Below are 24,337 nucleotides of genomic sequence, written 5' to 3' on the forward strand. Positions count from 1 at the left end.
GGGAATAACATCTCCATGTGACACAATGTGAGGACAACTCTATCTTGTAATTGGACAAGTTCATTATCTTCAAAACTTTATTACATAATTGTTTAAAAAAAGAGCATAGATCAATCAAAATAGACGAGACTTCTTTAGGGAGTGTCTTTCTTATTGCCAAAGGGAGAATTGCTCCATCAACACATGTGAGTCATGACTTTTTAGTCCTCCAATCTTACGTTGTTTGACATCAACGCATCTACTGATGTTACTTGAGTACCCATAAGGTACAATTATATTCTTCAAAGTTTTCAGAAACATATCCTTATTTACATTTGACAATGTATATATAGCAGGAAGATATCTACCATTCTCGTCAAGCCACAAATCTGGTCTTATACCCCAAAGTTGTAAGTCCTTTCTTGCCTTTAAATTGTCTTTGCATTTATTATTTGTACTATCATTCAACAATGTAAACAATATATTGTCACAAACATTTTTTTCAATGTGCATAACATCCAGATTGTGGTGCAATAAGTTATCTACCCAATAAGGAAGGTCAAAAAATATACTTTTCTTTCGCAATTGTAGAGTCTCTACCTTAGAACGATCAACTCTGTGTTGTCTTTTTTATCTTTCTTCAACTATAGGTTCTTTCCCAAATTCAACATGAACATTACCAAGTTGTTGTAAGATATCATGACCTGAGATTGCCACTGGTTGACTTCTATTTTCAATAGTTCCATCAAACCTCATATGAGCCAATCTAAACCTATGTCTTCCATCTAACAACCGACGATGACTTATAAAACAAAATTTCCCACCTTTGACAAGCTTCTTAGGAGTAGTGTCAAAATTACATCTCGGACATGCCAATCCTGTATGTGTGTTCCACCCAGATAAGGTTCCAAGTCCTGGAAAGTCACTAATAGTCCACAATATGGCTGCACGCATATCAAATACTTCATTCCCATATGAATCAAAAGTTTTGATGCCAATGTTCCACAACTCCTTCAACTCTTCTATTAATGGTTGTAAGTAAACATCAATATCATTGCCTGGTGCTCGCTTTCCAGGAATGATCATGGAGAGAATGAATGAACTTTGTTTCATACACATCCAAGGAGGAAGGTTGTATGGTATGAGAACAATTGGCCAGATACTGTGATTGGTGCTCAAGTTGCCATATGGATTGAAGCCATCAGTAGCTAAACCGAGTCTCACATTTTGAGGGTCTAAGGCAAATTGAGGGTGCATTAAGTCAAATTTCTTCCATGCTTCAGAATCTCTTTGGATGTCTTAACATGCCTTCATCCGTACTTTCTGATGCATGTTATCTCATATGCTCGGCTATTTTAGATGACAAAAACATCCTCTATAATCGAGGCTTCAAAGGAAAATACCTTAACACCTTTGCAGGAATCTTCTTTCGCTTATTAACAACAACATCGTCACCAATTGCATTTCTCTTTTTTGGCTCCCATCTTGATGTCTTACATTTCTTACAAGAATCTTTATCTTTGTCTTCTCCAACATACAACATACAATCATTCGGGCAAGCATCAATTTTGGTGTAATGAAGACCAAGCTTGTTAATCACTTTTTTGGCTTCATAGAACGAGTTTGGAATTTTAGCATGTTCAAATTCATCTGCTAGCAACTCCAGTATCATGGACATAGCTTTGTCACTTATTCTGCATAGACATTTGATGTGATACAACTTCACCAAGAAAGAAAGTTTTGAATATTTATCACATCCTTCATATAAGCTTTCTTGTCCATCTTGCATTAATTCAAAAAAATATGTCCCATCATGACTTCTAGTATGGCTTGACTCTGCACCCATCTCATCATCATCCGTCATGTCGTTGTTAGAGCAATGATGTGCAAATACATCATTAATCATTTCACACATATTATCATTAATTTCAACTCTTCCACCATCTTCTTCAACCGTTACTTGAGGAGCTTCGGCCATTACTTGAGGAGCTTCAGCCATTACTTGAGGTTCTTCGTCATTTACTCTTCTCTCCCCGTGTAGAAGCCACAATATATACCCTTTTGGAAAAGGTTTAATAATTAGGTGCTCTTTTACTTCTTCACGACTTTGCCATTTCTTAAAATTACATTTTGGACATGGACATATTATCTTTCCCCTAACTCCACTATTAGTGAGTGCAAAGTCCAAGAAGGTATTCAATCCTCTCATATATTGACTTGTATTTCGAGGCATGTCTATCCATGATTTGTCCATTAAAATGACCTCTGTTCATGCCAAGAGGATTGGAAGGTTAAAATAAGTGATGATATTCAACGAAACACTACATAAGATGAATTTACTAAACTTTGAGAACTAATCCACTTAGATTAAGGGATTTATTTCAGGAGCTAATTTCACAATTAGCTACTTTATTAGGATTGTTTCTGTTTCACTTTTTATCTACATAAATCATATTATGTACATAAATCATATTATAGGAAGTTGGAATGAGATAGCCTCTTCATAGAATAATGAATTAGTTTGCTTAATAAATTTAAATATAAATGAATAAAAAATTATTATTAATATACAATGTAAATATAAAAACTAGGACATCCTAGAAGGCATAAAATGCCACTGTGAACGATCAAGCACATAAAAGTCAAGACAATAAGCAAATATAAGAGGCATAAAATCATATTTCCCCATTAAAAACGTATCATAGTATCCAAACACTATTTAATCTAATAACCAACGTTTCTGTAATGGGGTGGAGATAACTTAAAATAAGTTTGAGGCAACCAAAAAGCCAAGAATCAATAATTCAAAAATTACAAGACATATCATAAGAACAGAATAAGGGAAATTAAAAATTTAAAAACACAACGTGAGAGGTTTGAAACTGAAAAACATATTCACACCAGTTCTCATGTTCTTGATTCTTAACATGAAAATACCGATTCTTGAATGTATTGAAAAGCCTTTCTAGGATAAATGGTATTAACTGGACACAATATGAATGGAAACAACTCTGAACATTGGGTGCACTAAGAAAGGCTTGTTCTGGATTTTGTTTCTAAGGAGTTGTGTTAAATATAAGCTAATACTATTTTCCCTTTTCCTTAAACAGGTATGCTTCTTTCTGGTTTACCTTTAGAGAAGAAATGACCTTGGAAGTTTTCTTAATGATTCTCTCTGTCTCTGTTTTATATGTTTTGCACAATGATTGCTTAGGTTAGTATCAAATTTAAGTTTAATATCAAATTTTAGAGAACAAGCTCAAATGTGATAATTGTTTTCATGAAGAGTACTTAAGCTACCGTTTCCACACTCACATGTGTATTTATTCTGTGTTGTTTCACATGTGGTCCTAAAATGTGAACAAGAACTTGGTGGATTATGTTAAATTCTGGAGAAATTGAATTTTATATAATCAACCAAGCTGTGCAACCCTTACTTATGCATCCTAGTCTATCTCTACAGTGAATTGGATGTGCTAAGAAAACAAAAAGTTTTAGGTTTATTCTATTACTACTCTTATAGGGTACATTCTCTTGCTTCTAGATTGATAATGGGGTATAATATCATTTATTGACGATTCATTTGTTCCAGAGATGGTTTAATTTTATTTCTCACTTTTCTCAAATTATATTATAAAGTGCATGCAGATGTATAGTCATAACTTACTACCTAAAAATTTGATTCCACAAAAGAAACAATCATACCTTGGAATCAGAACACCAGAAGCAACCATTCACAATCAATCAGATTAAAGAAAACCAGGTAGCTATCCTCATCTGTGAAATTGACAATTCATTCCCCAACGAACACCTGCAATAAAGGAAAGAGAATAGAAAAAAGTGAACTACAAAGTCTCCTTAAATACATTACATTGTAATAAAGTAATACTAATTAAGGAAACAATTTCCCTCTAATTTATAAAATTGAAAACTTACGTTGCAAATATACTTATCAGACTGTTGAAAAAGTTCTCCCAATATCTATATCTTCTGCCAAATTAAGTAATAGATGATGAAAGAAAATGGCACACCATAGCAGAGCAGAGCAACTTTATACGTTATCCCTTGATTTGTGCTGGAAAACACCTTTCCTATCCTACTACTCTTCCATTTCCTCCTTATAAAAAAAACCATACTTTTTTTCTACCACTAGTAAGGTGGTTGTTTTTTAAAGGTTAAATGTCTCAATAGGTCCTTATTTTCGTCCAAAATCTCAAATAGGACCCTTTCTTCTCTGGCGTCTCAATTAGGTCCTTATTTTTGTAAAATTGAATCAAATAGGGCCTTTCTGTCAAATTGATCAGACATCATTAAGTATTGTGTCACCTGGCATGCTGACAGTATTGTTTTAACACACATGTCATTAAAAACGTGGGTGAATTCTATTATTTTAAATTTTGAATTAAAAAATTAAATTAAAAGAGTGGAAATTCAAATAAAGTAAAGGCAAAGTAGAAAATTCAATTAAGAAAGCCCCTTTCTTTGCAATTGTGATATGGAAATGAAATTGGGGAAATTTTGAATTTTAGGGTTCGTCACTCATCTACAAAAGTTGTTCGAGTAGATGTCAATGGATAAGGTTACAGTTAATTGGACGCCCTTGCTTGAAGAAGTGTCATGGCCACACAGTCATTAAACAGACGAAGCACGAAGATGGAATGAACTCTCTTGGTTAGAGAAAGCAAGCAAAGGGCCCAGATTAACTGAGTAGAATGAGAAATAGAATAATTTGAATGCGTGACCTGAGCAGGGTAAACTTGTCCTTGGGTAAGATACTGAAATGCAGAGTAAATGTAGAGAAAGCCAGCAGGGTAGATGAGAGGACCAGTGTCGCCTTTGAGGTTGTGAAAGTCTCTCTCCCCTTTGAGAAATCTGCTAACCTGTGACATGTAAGCGTCCCAATCTATCTTCGCATCTGAAGAGATGAGCGTCAACGAGAGTGACGAGGAGGGCGTCAGCGAAGAGAAGAGCCAGTGAGAAGGGTATCTTAGGGCTTTGGAGCAAAGCGGTTTTTCCTTCCGATCTCGGAGGTGGTGGCGACGACGCCACCGATTCAACGCCCATGGTTTCTCTATTTTTCAACCTTCTGCCACCCATCTCCGTTTTATCATTCTTCCACGATCAACACCCTCACTTTTTCTTTCTCTCTAATTTTTATTTCTAGACTTCGTCTCATGGGCTCACCAGATTTCAACTCCAAAAAGATTTTTATTTCACCAGATTTTTATTTCTCTGTTTAATGACTGTGAGACCAACGAATCGATGTCCTCCCAACTCCAATAGTTTGACATTTCCGCGATCTCCCATGGTTGTGTCCTGGTGCCACCACTAGTGCAGGCTTCGTAAAGTGGTTTTGAAGTGGTGCAGGCTTCGTAGAAGATGAAGTTAGTGAAGGAAGAAGAAGAAAATAGATTTTTGTTTTTTAATTTTTTCTAATATAATTTCAAAATGGCAGAACAGAGGTTTAAAATTGAGAGAGAATGATTATTTCTGTAATTGAATTTCGAACTTTGCCCTTTCTGTATTTGAATTTCCACTCTTTTAATTTAATTTTTTAATTTAAATTTAAAATAATAGACTTCACCCACGTTTCTAATGACACGTGTGGTAAAACAACACTGTCAGCATGCCAGGTGACACAATACTTAACGTCGTCTGATCAATTTGACGGAAAAGCCTTATTTGATTTAATTTTACAAAAATAAGGACCCAATTGAGACGCTAGAGAAGAAAGGGTCCTATTTGAGATTCTGGACGAAAATAGGGACCTATTGAGACATTAAACCTTTTTTAAATACTTAGGGTCACAGTGTATTATTGCAAGCTACTAAAAATGGTTATAGATTACATTGATTACTCATTAGAATCATTGTATTATTGCAAGCTACTAATTTTCTTCAATTAAATACATTTTATAACTTAATACCTAACCAATTATTTGATCTATGCTTGGATAAAGACATACATATCTATCATCTTTCTTTCGAAACCTCTGTGTGGTGTCCATACCAAAATATAGAAAAACAAATTAGTGTACTAAATTAGCAGACAAAAAATGTTCAAGCAAAAACTCAATCAACTCATCTTTCATACATTCATGGACTAAACTTATTCGGATGACCAAGAGTCTAACTTAAATTAATTTGATTAAAGATAAGAGACTTAAATTTAATTTTACCATTTTATAACTCAGAATACTAAATCATGAATCTCAAAGATACTAAACTAGATATGAATTTAAACCAGGGATAAGATGAACATACCAGGAAGGATTTGAGTTTGAGGGGTTGGAGACAGAACGTTTTGTACTATAGTGATAGAAATCGCCCCAGCAGATTCCTAGTACCTTCAACAAGTTTCATTAACTTTTACGTAAGTGCCAAAACTAGAAAGCCAAAACCAGAGACAAAATGTTTTGAGTTATAACACAAAGATCGAAAACTAGAAAGCCAAAACCAAAGACGAAATGTTTTGAGTTATAACACAAAGATCGAACATCAGTAGATCGAACAAAGAACGAGAGAGCCAAAACCAGATCAAACACATTCTTAACTCGACCTCGACCTATGACCGGTCAGTGTGGGAGCGCGCCAGAGCACCTCGACCTCGCTCAACCCACAAATGCCTCGACGCCTCGACCCCTCCACCTCGGCGCTCAACCAGATGAACACGAAGCCAAACAGGAGAAGATGAACACGAAGCCAAGGAGAAGATTGTAGTGCGGGAAAGGGTTTTAGAGAAAATTTGATGAGAACGGGAGGAAGGTTAGGGTTTAGATTTCAGAGAATTAGATATGAGATGAATAAACGACTGAAGGCGCGGGAAGGGAATAATATGGGTTGGGTAAGTATTCTAAAAATAAAAAAGTTTAAAAAAATAATAAAAAATAGTAACCTGCGGTTTTTAGAGATAAACCCCCAAAAATTATTGGGGTTTCCAAAACCGTCTCAAAAAAACCCCTCCTAAAATCAATCATTTTTGTAGTGATAACCTTTGGTTTCTTTATAATTCAGAAAAAAAAAAAAGATATTGATTCATATTGTGTAAGATCATATATTATGTATATGATTAATATGGTCTGCTAGAATATTGTTATAATTGAATTCGATCTTTCTTAACCAGTGTTGTTTGCAATTATATAAGAATGCACATTTTTTTATTAAAACAAGCATTGGAATAGACTAAGACAACTTTAAATAATGTAATTAAATGCATTAAGAAATAGAATAAACACATTATGTTTTGAGAGAAAAAATTTCTGATTTTTTGTTTATTTTTATATTGTTAATTTAGTATATCAAATCTGACCTAGTGAATCGATATCCATAAAAATAGATTGGATTTTTCATTGTATAACATTAATAAATTTCATGTTCTTTTGTGTTGAAAGACTTTAAAATGCCCATTCTGTCAAGTGTTCAATGTAAGCTATTCAATTTGATTAAATCTAGACTAATTTTGATTTTTGATTCAATTAAATTTAATGAAGTTGGATGATATTTTTATTTATTTAGTAACTTAATCATAACTTTTATAAGTTAATTACAGTTGTTAACACACATATATAAACAAAGTTAGTATAATTGCTAAGAAAAATATCATTCATAAAACAAAGAATTTTTATAATACAAAATATTAAATAATTAGTATTTTATTTATATTTATATATGTAATTGTGTTGTATTATATATTTTGGTTTCAAATTCATGCATCCGTCCTCCAACATAATTGCAATAACAAAAATCCCATGCTATCTTAGTTGAACAAATTTATGGTTTAACTACAAATCAAATATTTCACGAGCTAGTAGGTCGAAAAAGGCAATTGATTCAGGTTGGTAAATTAAAGAAGTGAAGATGGACAGTTTAATTTGGCTTTATCGTTGTAACATATAAGAGAGTTCTACTTTGGTAATTGGAGAACATAGTCGGAGAACATAGTTGTAAATTATGTTATTCAAGAATACATATTAGTAAGTAAAGCAATGTCAAGTCCTCAAAATGAGTGTGTTTAAAAGTGATTAAAAGTTGGCAATAGATCAAAAGTTATAAGGATCAAGTCAGTGGTATGATGTTTCTTAAAGGGACCAATAGAAAGTCAAGAGAGATCAGTCAAGAGTTGATCTGAAGTCAAGGATAGCGAAAGTTTTAAAAAAGGTTCATAAGAGGCAGTGAAAGTTAGATGAGGCGTTGACAGTGTGGCAGTCACAATATGATTGGTTATGTGAAAGAAAGATTCATAAGAGTTGAAGCTAAAGGTTGAGAATTGGTGTTGAGGGTAGTGGCTAGACCAGTCTACACTATTGAACACTAGAGCATTTAATAGAAAGACAAGGTTCTTATCTCAGTAAAGTTGTTGGGGAGTAGTATATTTGTCAAATAGGTGGTTGTGAGAGAGAATGAGGAGAAAATATCTTCTCTCTATCTCATGAGTGAATTTTCGATGACGAATTTTTGTTGTTGTTGGGGAGAATGTAAAACCCAAAAAAAATGGAATTTTAGAAATGGTGATAGTCTAAAAGTAGTGAGAATCAGTTATTTTAATATTAAAGAGTTTTATTATAAATTAGTTTCATTATTTTAAAACGTATCATCTCTCTAGAAACCAATTTTCTGGAGTTCTCTACATTCTCTTTAAGAGTTCTAACTATTGAATTATCTCTTTGACGATCAGGAGGTGCCTAATCGGCCACAACGACGAAGTCTACATTCCTATCTGATTAGTTTCAAGAGTAGAGCAAGTAAGTTTCAACGTTTTTTCCCCTTCCATTCAAAATCTATTTTAGAAGAATCTGGTATTGTTGCATGTGTAATCATGCCTCTCCTAGTCGTTATTGGTTCATCTAGAATTCTAAGGACTCTGTCCGTTTGTAATTTGGTGTTTCGTATGATCGTGTAGGTATTCCTTGCGGTTCAAGTAATCGGTGGAACGTTATTTGAGTTAGGTTGTTTCTTGTGAGGTAAGGGAAGCTAGAATTTGTTTTAGATTATTGTGTTGATCTTAATTTAATATATTTATGTAGTATAGAATGAATTACATGTATTTGTATTGGTTGTTCTATTGATGTTTAAGTTTAAATGATGATCCAAGGTGGTTTGATGTTTGAATGCTTGGTGTGATATGTTTAGATTGTTTTACTGTTATAATTATGTGTTTGGAGGTTGTATTGTGGTTTAAATGGTGATCCTAAAGTAGTTGCAGTAATTAAGAGTGAATTACTTGAGTTTCAAGCTTAAAAGAGAGGTTGCCAGTGAAATTGAGAATTTGGTATTAGAGTGAGATGACAATTGGTCTAACACTATTATGTGGTTAATTGGGACTTGTCATAAGAGTTAGATGGTTGAAAACTGATATGGAGCAAAGATTGGGGTTCATTGTTGAAGTTTGGAAGTGTTTTAGTGGGAAATGAGAGGATTTTTTAGTAATGAGAACTGGAAGTAAGAGGCGTTGACGATTTTGGACAATTGGGAGTGTGTTATAAGACCCATTAGGACTTGTCTAGGCTGTTAAATGAGAAAATTCCGGTATAGGACAGTTGGTGTCATCTTATGGTGAGTTCTTAGAGGTTTTTGGCCCAATTTAAGGTTTTGAATGGTGTGATCTTGAAACAGAGTGATTGTGAGAAATATGAGGAGTTGGGGTGTACTAGCAAGTGTATTTGTACCTGGTTATGCAGTTGGAAAACTGATGTGGGGTTAGAAAGTGTAGATTTGAGTTTGGATACCTTATAGGAGTGAATTTGGGTTTGGAGTAGTCAATTCAAGTTAGAAATCTATTTTTAGATTTTTCTCAATGCCTAAGAGTGTTTAGGAATCATTTAAACTTGTGTAGAGGGTCACCGAATTCAAAATAGGTGAATTTTAGAACCTGGTACAGCGTTGGGCGCCCTCCAAGGAGCCCTAAGGCATCATTTTTTGCGAGAAGAACTCGCCTGAGCACCCTTTGGGCCCCTTGAGCGCCCCCTGGGCGCCCCCTAAGTGCCCCTATTCCAGGGGTCTGGCGCCCAAGCGCCCCTTTTGGGGCGCTGAGTGTCACTCAGTAGCTTTTGTTTTTTTTTTTTTTTTAGTTTTCAAGATCTCAAATTCAGGGTTTTGATTATCGATTTTTGATGTTCTTTATGTAATTTTAGGGGTTTTGGATCTTTCCAGAGCTGTTGGTGATGGTTTCAAAATTGTTTTCCTTACTTAAATGTGAGTACCAAGATGCCATGAAGAAATTGTGTTATTGTGTGATTTCTAATGACTTGTATGAGTGTTTCTATTTCTTTAATGTATGACCGGTAATCTCATGTATTGGTGTACTATGTGAATGTGAAGTGATCTCAATGGTTTCAAAGGTATGGAAGAGAGTTCTAAGGAGGAACTTCTGAGTGGTGGTTTCAAGTATTGTAAGTATAATATGAGAAACTTAGTCTTGGAGTTCATCCTGACATTCTAATGGTCACCCATTCTCAAGTAGAGAAGGGTGAGGCATGTCGTGAGAATAACAGGAGGTCCTAGTCTAGGGGCTTTACCCTGGTCTAAGGCGGGTGATAATGGACTAACCTTGTGTGGTAGCTTGGGGGTGGGTCAATTGTTTCACCATAACAAGTGCATGAACTACCATAGCTCAATATTAATATTCATACTAATCTGGATGGTCAAGTCAAAGTGTTGTCATACGTAAAGTGTTTGCTTGGTTTGATGTGTTGTGTGTATCTTAGGTGAATGTTTAACATGTATTAATATATCCTTAATTGTTTATATTCTAGGTTATCCTTATTTTTGTGTTGTTTGTTGTGTTTTTTTCTCTCTTTGCGATAATGGTGTGAGCTTAGGGAGACAACCTTTTTAGTTGTTTTTGTAAGAGGTGAGGGCAAAACAGTTGGGAAGTCAGATGATCATATAAGTATAAATCTTATCCTTCCTAAATTTGTTTTCTTCTAAAGGTTCAATTTTCATATATGTATATAGGATGTTACATAATCTCCCAAATTTAATTGGTTGAAGACATAAATGATTTAATGTTAAATTATCGATGAAATTTTGTTTATGAAAAAATTGTTTATAAAATAAAATTATTGACAAATTTTAGAATTTTAATTATTGATAAAAATATTTTTTAGAAAATTAGATTTTTTTTTATTGAGAAAATTATCTAATTATAAAATCTGTTGAAGATGAGTGAGAAGAAAATAAAATAAAAAAGGAGTAAAAGAAAGAGTAAGAAAAAGAGAAGGAAGAAGATAATGAGGTGATATCGACAAGAGCGAAAAAAAGAAAAAAAAAATGAAGAGAGGGTGACGGACGATGAGAAAAGAAAAGAAGAAAAAAAAACGCTAAGAGAAAGAAAAGAGGTCAATTGTAAAACCCTATATAATTAGCAATAATAATTCTGTGTTAAACCAGATTAGTGCACACTATAATGCTTATTAAATCCCTTTTCAAATCTGCTTTTAAATCTCCCTGCAGTGCACCGAAACCGAGCTTCATCATTCTCTGTAACACGCACCACGTCACACACTCAATGCATTAAAAACGCACTAAACTCTGCATGCACGCATGCCACTTGTCACGATGGAAATTCTAAAGGCAGAAGTGGGAGTGCAGGTGTCATCACGCGAGACGCTAGTTCGTCTGGAATGAGAAGGAACAAAAATGAATTTTCGAAAATCTTTCCACTCACCTGAACCATTCATCTTCTTTCTCAGAAAACCAAACCTCTCATCTTCTCCAACTTCTCTCTTGCACCAGTAAACTTCTCTTTACTGTAAAACTCACACCTCTTCTCCAATCACGAATTCTGCACCATAGAAGTGTTCGTCCAGCTGTGATCTTCATTTTGGACCGAACAGAATTTGAACCCAACCTGGTAAGTCCCCTTTACTGTAGTTCGTCCTTAGGTTTCTGGAAAAATAGGGTTTTAGTTGCATGCAAGCTTGTATACTGAGTGATCTATAATCTGTAGTTAGAGTTTGTTCTGGAAGAGTCAAGAACCTGAGCAAAACGTAGTTGGACGAAGCTATTTTACATCTAGGACAAGCTTGAATTTCAATCCGGGTAAGGGAAGCTTATATGTTTAATTTATACGGTATGTTATATGCTTTGATTTGCATGTGTGATACATCTGAAGATTTAGCTGTTATGAAAGTTACTGAGATCTGATATGGTTTCTGGTTTGATTTATCTGTCATGAACGATCACTGGTTGTATGGAATATATATGTTGTTGGTGGTTTGAAATGCATGTTGATTTGATTATGTATGAATGAAGAACGGATATTGTATATTTGGGAATGATTAAAATGTTGAGATCTGTATGATGATGATGTTTAAGGTGAATTAAATCTGGAATGAAAGTTATAAAGTTTGAAAATTTGAAATCTGGAAAAGTCTGTTAAGTTTGAAAAATCTGAAATTTAATCATCCCCTTTGATAAATGACGCTCGTCACTGTACGGTCTTAGACCGTTCGGTTTTCATTAAATAACTTAGATTGGAATTCTTTCATTTGGAAAGAATTCTGCTCGAGAACGAGCGTCCCCATTATTAGTGAATGAGCGTTCGGTTCAGCTCAGTATAGATAAATATTTGAAACTTTACAAATACGTGACGTTCGGCCTTAAGTCGAGCGTTCGTCCTTAATGTCGTTCGACCTTGTGTCGAACGTTCGTTCTACAGAGCGTTCGTCCTTATATTGAACGTTCGTCCCAATTGGCGCTCGGTCTTATACCGAAGTGGTCGTTCTGATTTGTGCTCGGTCATTGACCCAGCGTTCGTCCAAGCAGGGTTCGGTTTTATAACTGAACGCTCGTCCTTATTATTGAATTCTGAGCGAACGTATCTGGCGTTCGTCCACGGTTATTTATGGAACGTTCGGTCATTGACAGTAAAGAGTTGTTTTCTGATTTACAATTACTCTGATCATTTATCCAAGCCATTTTGTAAGGTATTTATCCTCTTTACTCAACCTAAGGTTCTTGTACTCAAAAATCTTCTAAGTATTATTCTGATCTTCTAAATTCAATCTCGTTTAAATATGTTAGGTTTTCTTAACGTCCGTAAATGGAAAAGAGTTTGTTCCTTTTGTTCAGAAACGTATGGTCAACCGAACTGAAATACTTTCGTTTTATTTGATTAAAGGATGCATGTTGTTAATGTTAAGAGAGTGGAACACAGAATGAAAATGTGAATAAAGAGAACGGGTCATTTTGGGCGAATGATATTTTGAATGAATCATTGGAAGTGGATTTAACGAGCGTTCCAAGGAGGAACGTCTCAGATGTGTGAAATATTGAATGGTAAAGTATGAACCTGGATAAGTTAAGCCTCGCAGTCCATCCTGATATTCCGTGATACGCCTCTTCAAGTAGAAGGGGGTATTCATGCGTGGGAATGGCAGGAGACCCTAGTCCATTGAGTACTTCGGGCAGATAGGGTTAACCTCGAGTGGCAGCTGGGGATTTGATCAGTTACTACACCACTCGGGTGCAAGGACGCTTGTAACTACATGGTTCATACAGTCCGGACGGTCTGTCTTATATTACATTTTTTCTATGATTATTATTTGATGAATCACATGCTGTATGAGTAGTTTTGAAAAGTAAACGTATGTGTTGATTGTATAAATTAAATATTATAAGCTTACCCTTGTATTTCCATTGTGTTGTCTACTGTTCATGTATATCCGTCTTGTCCAAATGCAATGATCATCCGTTGTGGATGTGAGCAGATGGTGGTGCATCCCTTGAGCAAGTGCTGGAAGAAGAAAATTTGGATGAAGCCAATCTGGTAGAGGTTGAAGTGAAGGCCGAGCCTTAGGGGCGCTCATTAGAATAGGAATTGTAAATGTTAGTGCTTAAAGAACGTTCGGCCAAGTATTTTGTAAGGCCGTTCGTCTAAATCATGTATTCCCCTATTTTGCGTACGTTGTTTTGTGCATATAAGGACGTCCGTTTTGGGTTTCCTTTGTATGCGTTTATAAGCGTTCCCTGTACTGATGCCGTTTAGGCTTTTGGTGAATCTGATTTAATTCAAAGACTGTTTGTGATTACTGTTAATTGTAATTAATTCTGATTTATGGTGATTACTGTATTTTGGGATGTTACATTAGTGGTATCAGAGCAGTTTTGTTCTTTTAAGGAACACTGTAGGTTATGAGTGCACTACGTTTTTGCTGTGTGCTTATTATGTGTTAATGAGTTATTGTTTTAACTCTCGAACTTTACTAACGCTCGTTTTTCTCTGATCCAGAGAACTAATGGCGCCTAGACTTCCTCCTCCTCCCCAACCGAATGAGTCCGATACGTCCAGCAACACTAGGTTGTTGGAAACCGTAGTTGAACGACTGCATCAACAGAATACTACACTGATGGAGCAAAACGCCACTCTGATGCAGCAAAACCAAGCTGCTATGCAAGGATTGGAGGCATCGCGTGTCAATTCTGAAAACACGCAAAGGCAATTGATGGAGATCCTGGCTGCAACTAGAGGTGCGCCTGGAGCATCTCCTTCAAACGCTGCTCAACCAAATGCTGAATGGAGTTTGGAAAGTTTCCTTCAGCATCACCCTGCCAAGTTCAGTGGCAAATGTCTTCCTGATGAGGCAGATCATTGGCTGAGGGACATTGAGAAGATTTATAATGCAAAGAGGTGTCCTGACGACAACAGATTGGCGTTTACTGAGTACTTGTTGACTGGTGAGGCCAACCACTGGTGGACGAGTGTGAGGGCTATCCTGGCCGACACTCATGCTCCTATCACCTGGGAGGTTTTTAGAAACAAATTTTATGAAGAATATTTCCCAGACAGCGTTCGCTTTGCAAAGGAGGTTGAGTTTTTACAGCTGGTCCAAGGAGGAATGTCAGTTTCTGAATATACGAACAAGTTCAAACACTTGATTCGTTTCAATACAATGGCCACTAGTGAGGAGTGGCAGTGCAGAAAATTTGAGAACGGTTTGCGCAGTGATTTGAAGGTTGTAATTTCCAGCTTGTGTATCCGAACGTTCCCTGCTATGGTGGAAAGAGCTAAGGTGTTAGAGAAGAATTTGGCAGAGGCAGAACGGTACAAGAAACAGCAAACAGTAAGGGGGCCGATTGTCTCAAGGGGAAATGTGAATCAGAGAGGATCCCCTTACGCTCGTCCAGCAGCCAACGCGAGCGGATCTCAAGCTTTGGTTCCTGCCGGACAGTCTGGACAGCAAGGTAGTGTGGTATGTTACAAGTGTGGAGGGCCACATTATCGTTCGTCATGTCCTCAACTGGTTGGAGAAAAATATTGCACTCGGTGTAGGCGAAATGGCCATCTGGAAAATGAGTGTAATATGGGCGGACGTGCAGTGATGAGGCCGCCGAACGCAGGAAGAAATCAGCAAGGAAGGGGGGACGAGCCCAAGCTACTGGGCGTGTATATGCAATTACTGGGGCAGAAGCAGCAAGTTCAGGTACACTTATCACCAGTACGTGCTTGTTATTTGGAATGCAATGTTGTGTGTTGTTTGATTCGGGGGCAACACACTCCTTCATATCGAAGGCGTGCGTTGATAAGTTGGGCATAGCTGAGAGCGAGATGCACTTTGATCTGGTGGTGTCAACACCAGCTGCGGGTGAAGTGAGGACGTCTACCATGTGTGTGAGATGTCCTGTTGAGGTAGAAGGACGTAGGTACAAGGTGAATCTTATCTGTTTGCCTCTCAAAGACTTAGAGGTAATTCTGGGAATGGATTGGCTAAATACCAATCGCATTCTCATAGATTGTGGAGCTAAGAAGTTAATTTTTCCTGAAGAATATGAAGAGGAGTTGGGTGTGACGCTCGGTAAATTGAAAGAAGACATTATGGAAGGCGCGGCTTGTTACTTGATCATGACGCATGAAGACCGAGAGAGTGTGGATGAGAATTTTGAGCGTTCGTCCATTAAGTGCACTAAAGGACGAACGGTTGTGGACGAATTCCAGGATGTCTTTCCAGAAGAGATCCCTGGACTGCCTCCTGTGCGTGAAATTGAATTCACCATTGACTTGGTGACCACGGCAGCACCTATCTCAGTTCAACCATATCGGATGGCGCCTGCAGAGTTGGTTGAACTCAAAAAGCAAATTGAAGAACTGATGGAGAAGCAATTCATAAGGCCGAGCGTATCGCCCTGGGGAGCGCCTGTGCTCTTAGTGAAGAAGAAGGATGGCAGCTCTCGGTTATGTATAGACTACAGGCAATTAAACAAGCTGACCATCAAGAACAAGTACCCGTTGCCAAGGATTGATGATTTGTTGGATCAACTACATGGGGCAACGGTGTTCTCCAAGATTGATCTGCGTTCGGGATATCACCAAATCAGGGTGAAGGAGGATGACATCCAGAAGACTGCTTTTAGGTCGCGTTATGGACACTACGAGTATGTAGTGATGCCATTTGGAGTCACGAACGCTCCTGCAGTGTTCATGGATTATATGAACCGCATTTTCCGGCCATACTTGGACAAGTTCGTGGTCGTTTTTATAGATGACATTCTCATCTACTCCAAGACACAAGCCGAGCATGAAGAACACTTGAGGGCAGTGCTGAGCGTGTTGAGAGAAAAGGAGTTGTATGCAAAACTGTCCAAGTGTGAATTTTGGATGAAGGAGGTGCAGTTTTTGGGCCATGTGGTCTCGGCTGAAGGTATTTCAGTGGATCCTTCTAAGGTGAGAGCAGTGTTAGAATGGAAGAGCCCGCGTTCGGTCACGGAAGTGAGGAGTTTTGTTGGTCTTGCGGGTTACTATAGACGCTTCATTGAAGGTTTTTCTAAGATAGTAGCACCTGACACAGCTCACAAGGAAGGACAAACCGTTCGCGTGGACTGACTTGTGTGAGGAACGCTTCCAAGAGTTGAAGAATAAGTTGACGAGCGCTCCAGTTTTAATTATTCCGGACACGTCCAGACCCTTTGAAGTTACTGTGACGCTTCTCATCAAGGGTTGGGCTGTGTGCTCATGCAAGAGAGACGAGCAGTAGCGTACGCGTCTCGTCAATTGAAGGTTCATGAGCGTAACTACCCCACACACGACTTGGAATTGGCAGCTGTCGTGTTCGCATTGAAGATTTGGAGGCATTATCTATACGGATCCACCTTCCAAGTCTTCAGTGATCACAAGAGCCTCAAATATTTATTTGATCAGAAGGAATTGAACATGAGGCAGAGGCGTTGGCTAGAATTCTTGAAAGACTATGAGTTTGAATTGCTATATCATCCTGGGAAGGCCAATGTAGTGGCAGACGCTCTAAGCAGGAAGGCAGTGCATGTCTCGGTTATGATGGTGAAAGAGTTAAATTTGGTGGAGAGCTTCAGGGATCTAAGGTTGCAGTTTGAGTTGGAACCGAATAGCATCAAGTGCTGCAACCTTAGGATATCAACGTATTTGACCGTATCTGGATGAAGCAACGTGAGGATGAAGAGTTGGTGAAGATCTTTAGCGCGCTCGGTTCAGATAAAGCTAAGGAATTCAATGCTGGACGGACGGTATGCTACGTTACCTTGGTAGAACGTGCATTCCTAATGATGGAGAGCTGAAGCGGATTATTTTAGAAGAGGCACATCATAGTCGTCTTAGCATACATCCCGGTATGACTAAGATGTACCAAGATCTTAGGCGTTCGTTCTGGTGGCCTGGAATGAAGAGTGATGTCGCTCGTTTTGTGGCATCCTGTTTAACTTGTCAACGCGCTAAGGCCGAACACCAACGACCAGGAGGGTTGCTTCAACAGTTGGAAATTCCAGAATGGAAGTGGGACAGCATTTCCATGGACTTCGTGACTCATCTACCACGAACGGTTAGGAATCATGACTCAATATGGGTGATCGTGGATAGATTGACGAAGAGCGCACACTTCTTGGCCGTGAACCTGAAGATGTCCATGACTAATTTGGCCAAGCTGTATATAAATGAGATCGTTCGTCTGCATGGGGTGCCTTCAAGCATAGTTTCTGACCGAGACACGAGATTTACATCTCGTTTTTGGCAATCCTTACAAGGAGAATTGGGAAGCAAGCTGCAGATGAGTTCAGCATACCATCCACAAACGGACGGCCAGTCCGAACGTACTATCCAGACGCTAGAAGACCTACTGAGGACGTGCGTCCTAGATCACTTAGGCGCATGGGATGAGGTACTGCCTCTTGTGGAATTCACGTATAACAACAGCTTTCAAGCTAGCATTGGAATGGCGCCGTTTGAAGCTCTCTATGGGAGGAAGTGCAGAACGCCACTTTGCTGGTTTCAAGAGGGAGAGAACGTGCTAACTGGACCTGAACTCATCCAGCAAACAACCGAGAAGGTTAAGTTGATCCAAGATAGATTAAAGACGTCCTTGAGCAGGCAGAAATCCTATGCGGATAGAAGAAGAAGACCATTGGAATTCGCTGCAGGTGATCATGTATTCTTGAGAGAATCCAATCACTGGAGTGGGAAGAGTTGTTCGTCCAAAGAAACTGTCTCCCAAGTTCATAGGGCCGTATCAAATATTGAAGAAGATTGGACCAGTAGCCTATGAACTCGCATTGCCTCCTCAGCTATCAAATCTGCATCCAGTCTTCCATGTGTCTCAGCTAAGGAGATACATAGCTAATCCTTCTCATGTCTTGGAGCTGGAAAACATTCAACTGCGTCCAGACCGAACGTTGGAACTACAACCAGTCCGCATTGAAGAAGAACGCACCAAGCTACACAAAGGGAAGGACATTCGTTTGGTGAAAAATAGTGTGGGACGCTAAGACTGGAGATTCAACGTGGGAAGTGGAGAGTGCAATGAAGGATTTGTATCCGCACTTATTTGCTTGTAAATTCTGAATTTTCGAGGACGAAAATTTTTGTAGATAGGGAGAATGTAAAACCCTATATAATTAGCAATAATAATTCTGTGTTAAACCAGATTAGTGCACACTATAATGCTTATTAAATCCCTTTTCAAATCTGCTTTTAAATCTCCCTGCAGTGCACCGAAACCGAGCTTCATCATTCTCTGTAACACGCACCACGTCACACACTCAGTGCATTAAAAACGCACTAAACTCTGCATGCACGCATGCCACTTGTCACGATGGAAATTCTAAAGGCAGAAGTGGGAGTGCAGGTGTCATCACGCGAGACGCTAGTTCGTCTGGAATGAGAAGGAACAAAAATGAATTTTCGAAAATCTTTCCACTCACCTGAACCATTCATCTTCTTTCTCAGAAAACCAAACCTCTCATCTTCTCCAACTTCTCTCTTGCACCAGTAAACTTCTCTTTACTGTAAAACTCACACCTCTTCTCCAATCACGAATTCTGCACCATAGAAGTGTTCGTCCAGCTGTGATCTTCATTTTGGACCGAACAGAATTTGAACCCAACCTGGTAAGTCCCCTTTACTGTAGTTCGTCCTTAGGTTTCTGGAAAAATAGGGTTTTAGTTGCATGCAAGCTTGTATACTGAGTGATCTATAATCTGTAGTTAGAGTTTGTTCTGGAAGAGTCAAGAACCTGAGCAAAACGTAGTTGGACGAAGCTATTTTACATCTAGGACAAGCTTGAATTTCAATCCGGGTAAGGGAAGCTTATATGTTTAATTTATACGGTATGTTATATGCTTTGATTTGCATGTGTGATACATCTGAAGATTTAGCTTGTTATGAAAGTTTACTGAGATCTGATATGGTTTCTGGTTTGATTTATCTGTCATGAACGATCACTGGTTGTATGGAATATATATGTTGTTGGTGGTTTGAATGCATGTTGATTTGATTATGTATGAATGAAGACGGATATTGTATATTTGGGAATGATTAAAATGTTTGAGATCTGTATGATGATGATGTTTTAAGGTGAATTAAATCTGGAATGAAAGTTATAAAGTTTGAAATTTTGAATCTGGAAAAGTCTGTTAAGTTTGAAAAATCTGAAATTTAATCATCCCCTTTGATAAATGACGCTCGTCACTGTACGTCTTAGACCGTCGTTTTCATTAATAACTTAGATTGGAATTCTTTCATTTGGAAAGAATTCTGCTCGAGAACGAGCGTCCCCATTATTAGTGAATGAGCGTTCGGTTCAGCTCAGTATAGATAAATATTTGAAACTTTACAAATACGTGACGTTCGGCCTTAAGTCGAGCGTTCGTCCTTAATGTCGTTCGACCTTGTGTCGAACGTTCGTTCTACAGAGCGTTCGTCCTTATATTGAACGTTCGTCCCAATTGGCGCTCGGTCTTATACCGAAGTGGTCGTTCTGATTTTTGCTCGGTCATTGACCCAGCGTTCGTCCAAGCAGGGTTCGGTTTTATAACTGAACGCTCGTCCTTATTATTGAATTCTGAGCGAACGTATCTGGCGTTCGTCCACGGTTATTTATGGAACGTTCGGTCATTGACAGTAAGAGTTGTTTTCTGATTTACAATTACTCTGATCATTTATCCAAGCCATTTTGTAAGGTATTTATCCTCTTTACTCAACCTAAGGTTCTTGTACTCAAAATCTTCTAGTATTATTCTGATCTTCTAAATTCAATCTCGTTTAAATATGTTAGGTTTTTCTTAACGTCCGTAAATGGAAAAGAGTTTGTTCCTTTTGTTCAGAACGTATGGTCAACCGAACTGAAATACTTTCGTTTTATTTGATTAAAGGATGCATGTTGTTAATGTTAAGAGAGTGGAACACAGAATGAAAATGTGAATAAAGAGAACGGGTCATTTTGGCGAATGATATTTTGAATGAATCATTGGAAGTGGATTTAACGAGCGTTCCAAGGAGAACGTCTCAGATGTGTTGAAATATTGAATGGTAAAGTATGAACCTGGATAAGTTAAGCCTCGCAGCTCCATCCTGATATTCCGTGATAGCCTCTTCAAGTAGAAGGGGGTATGCATGCGTGGGAATGGCAGGAGACCCTAGTCCATTGAGTACTTCGGGCAGATAGGGTTAACCTCGAGTGGCAGCTGGGGAATGATCAGTTACTACACCACTCGGGTGCAAGGACGCTTGTAACTACATGGTTCATACAGTCCGGACGGTCTGTCTTATATTACATTTTTTCTATGATTATTATTTGATGAATCACATGCTGTATGAGTATTTTTGAAAAGTAAACGTATGTGTTGATTGTATAAATTAAATATTATAAGCTTACCCTTGTATTTCCATTGTGTTGTCTACTGTTCATGTATATATTCCGTCTTGTCCAAATGCAATGATCATCCGTTGTGGATGTGAGCAGATGGTGGTGCATCCCTTGAGCAAGTGCTGGAAGAAGAAAATTGGATGAAGCCAATCTGGTAGAGGTTGAAGTGAAGGCCGAGCCTTTAGGGCGCTCATTAGAATAGGAATTGTAAATTTAGTGCTTAAAGAACGTTCGGCCAAGTATTTTGTAAGGCCGTCGTCTAATCATGTATTCCCCTATTTTGCGTACGTTGTTTTTGTGCATATAAGACGTCCGTTTTGGGTTTCCTTTGTATGCGTTTATAAGCGTTCCCTGTACTGATGCCGTTTAGGCTTTTTTTTTTTTTTTTTTTTTTTTTTTTTTATTTTTTTTGGTGAATCTGATTTAATTCAAAGACTGTTTGTGATTACTGTTAATTGTAATTAATTCTGATTTATGGTGATTACTGTATTTTGGGATGTTACATCAATCAACAGTATTTACAAAATTCATTGGTAACTATTAATAAATATTTAAGGACTGATTTGATTTTGTATTATTGATAATCACTAACGAATAATTATTAATAAGTTTTGATAGGTAATAATTGTTAAAAAAATTCCTATTTATTAATAAAATTTATCAACTTACATATTATCAATAATTTTTTAACTTTTGATAAGTTGTAAATAATTTTAATTTTTTAAGAAATTATTCACAAATTTTATCCATGTATATTATTTGTACATAATAACACTTGTAAATTTATTTTCTAGAAAAAAAAAATGAGATGAATAAACACCCGCATGGTGAAATCATTAGAAGTATGACTAATCAAATATACATATTTTGAAGAATATTAATAGCTGATTGAATCACCTTTTCTCCCGCTTTTTGATGATCTGTAGAAAAATCTGATTCCATGTGTCTATAGGCCCTGGCAAGCACCAATGAACACAATCATTTTGCACACGTTCTGGAACACCTTTAGCAAATGGGAAAGGGTTCATATAAGGACCAGGGTGACCATCTGGTCTCAACAATGCCAATCTTGTTACATCAAGAATATCTAATCTGAAGCCTCCAAATTCAGTAGCTTTTGCCTTTGCATTCTCCACTTCTTCTATCTCAATCTTTCTGATCTCAGCATCCATGCCTTCAACTTCCTTCTCCTCCTTCTTATAAGGCTCAGTCTTCAAACAAGTTCCAGCCTTATCCCAATCACCTTCAAAATGAGCAGGTGAAAATGTTTTCACAATCACATCAACTTCACTCCTCTTTCTCTCAATTATGCTACTCAGAGTAGTCCTCAAAACCTTCCTCAATGGGACATAGAAATCCATCTGAGTATGATTCAGATCAGGACAGTTCAAGCTGCCAATAACCAAACCACCCTCGTAGTAAACAGAAGGAAGCAAAAACCAATGCCCAAATGACACTACAATCATGTCAAACCACTCCAAGTCCCTTGCCCATCTCTCATTAACATGATCCAAATACATGGTGTTGTAATAAGGCCCTTCGTTTGATCTTTCAACCCCTTCCACAAGAAAAGGTGACCAGTACAAGGACAAGTTTGCATTGTGAGAAGGGAAGTGCCAACGACGAAATTTGTTGTCATTGGGACTTTTGTAGACAAGCTTTGGGGTTGAAACTGTGGCTAGCATGCAAAGAAGAGACTCGAGTTGGTTCCTGGCCAAAGAGTCCCCAACAAATGCTACGTGTTTGTTCTCAACTACTTGGAGAAACGTGAGAGGTTCAAACCTTGGAAGATTGCATTCTTTGGGCTGCCATCTCCAATACAGATAGCCCAAGTCAGGTCTTCCATTGGAGATGCATTTCTCACTCTCTTTGATTGTGCCACATGTAGTTACATTGTATAAAGGACCACTTCTGTCATCAACCCATTCACCATTAGAGTAGTCACATGAATCATGGTAAACTTTGTCCCTTTCTGCCAAAACCAAACATCAAACGAAATAAAGTCTAGTAAACAACCATCTCACTAATTACACTTACCAGGAAATTAAAATGACAATAATGTTGGTGCAATTTAGAGGATGAAAGACAAAACAAAAGAAAACCACAAGCAATTCTGTAGTTTGAACAGAATGAAGGTGATGCACATACCTGAAGAAAAAGAAGGAGATGTTGAAGGCAGAGAAGGATGAGGAGAAGAAAAAGAAGGACGGTAAGTGGTGGTGGTTGTGGAATATTGAGTTATGGAGAGAAGGTAGAGGAAGGTACAAAGCAGAGTTGCAGGAAGCAGAACATAGGAAATGGAGAAAACAAATCTCTTTATGAAAGAAACCGATTTGTCTTTGAACAACAGAGCGCTTCTAATTTTTCTTTCTTCCATTCTTCCTTCAGCTCCTCATCACTGTTTTCTGGTGTTGTCGGTTGAGAAGAATGAAGAGAAACAAACAACTTCACACTGCTAAGGATAACTTTTTCAACTTCGTACTGTTAGATCTGCATGATCTTCTAATTTCCTGTGTCTCGGTTTTGGCATTTACACACATCAGAATGCTTCAATCATTGTCCCGGCCTTATTTAATGCAGAGAAGATAGAGAGGTCAGGACATGCAATCAACGATGTTAAACAGATTGATGTTTTTGTGAACAATATTATAAAATTGCTGTTCATTTTCTTTTTACGATTTCTTCAGTTTCTGTTTTTCTTTTCTCTTCATTGTGTGGTCCTGCTCTGTTTTTTTTTTTTTTTTACTTTTGTAAACTTTTGTGGAATTGGTTCATCATTCTGTCGGTTTTGGAAAGCCTTAACTACCGTGGTGATTACTAATTTGTTTTAGATATTGTTTTATTGAGAATGAGTATAAAATAAATTTGACTAATATATATTTTTGAAGTGATTTACTTATGTAATGTAATAGAATATTGAAATACATTAATTTAAAATTTTAATTATATACAATGAGTTATAAAATGAAGTTCAATTTGAACAGTAAAAATATAAGAAAAGAAAGCTGAATTAAATTATTTTAATATGTAAAATTGGACTAATAATATATATTCAAAATTGACGATGACAACCATGCTTACAAATAGTATCTAAAAAGTAGTGTCAAATAAAACTTATGAATAAATTTTTATATAATTATTAAAAAAAGACAAAACCAATTAAGTTTTCGATCATATTTCATTATATCTCAGTGTAATTGAAGTATAATAATAAACTTATTTTCCTGCATATCTTATCTCATGTTTACCTTCATC

General features: G+C 37.3%; 2 protein-coding genes and 2 pseudogenes across 2 annotated transcripts; 1 reads left to right on the plus strand and 3 right to left on the minus strand.

Annotated features, from left to right (window-relative positions):
- Positions 1-605: 605 nt before the first annotated feature.
- Positions 606-2,461, minus strand: LOC148196480 (uncharacterized; annotated as a pseudogene).
- Positions 2,462-4,565: 2,104 nt separating this feature from the next.
- LOC124833055 (dol-P-Man:Man(5)GlcNAc(2)-PP-Dol alpha-1,3-mannosyltransferase pseudogene) lies at positions 4,566-5,076 on the minus strand (annotated as a pseudogene).
- A 9,250-nt stretch (positions 5,077-14,326) lies between these two features.
- On the plus strand, positions 14,327-18,704 carry LOC148196481 (uncharacterized). Its single transcript, XM_088095403.1, has 7 exons — positions 14,327-14,383; positions 14,519-14,817; positions 14,947-15,400; positions 15,490-15,663; positions 16,579-16,638; positions 17,340-17,453; positions 18,540-18,704. Exons 1-7 carry the CDS (start codon positions 14,327-14,329, stop codon positions 18,702-18,704), a joined length of 1,323 nt encoding a protein of 440 aa, XP_087951529.1.
- A 3,139-nt stretch (positions 18,705-21,843) lies between these two features.
- Positions 21,844-23,704, minus strand: LOC124829041 (xyloglucan O-acetyltransferase 1-like). Its single transcript, XM_047302477.2, has 2 exons — positions 23,231-23,704; positions 21,844-23,054 (listed from the first exon to the last, which is right to left on the minus strand). Exons 1-2 carry the CDS (start codon positions 23,457-23,459, stop codon positions 21,976-21,978), a joined length of 1,308 nt encoding a protein of 435 aa, XP_047158433.2. The 5' UTR covers positions 23,460-23,704; the 3' UTR covers positions 21,844-21,975.
- Between the last annotated feature and the right edge of the window lie 633 nt (positions 23,705-24,337).

The sequence above is a fragment of the Vigna umbellata genome, chromosome 7 (assembly GCF_029865625.1).
Source record: "Vigna umbellata cultivar VRB3 chromosome 7, Vumbellata_1.0, whole genome shotgun sequence".
Classification (NCBI taxonomy): Eukaryota; Viridiplantae; Streptophyta; class Magnoliopsida; order Fabales; family Fabaceae; genus Vigna; species Vigna umbellata.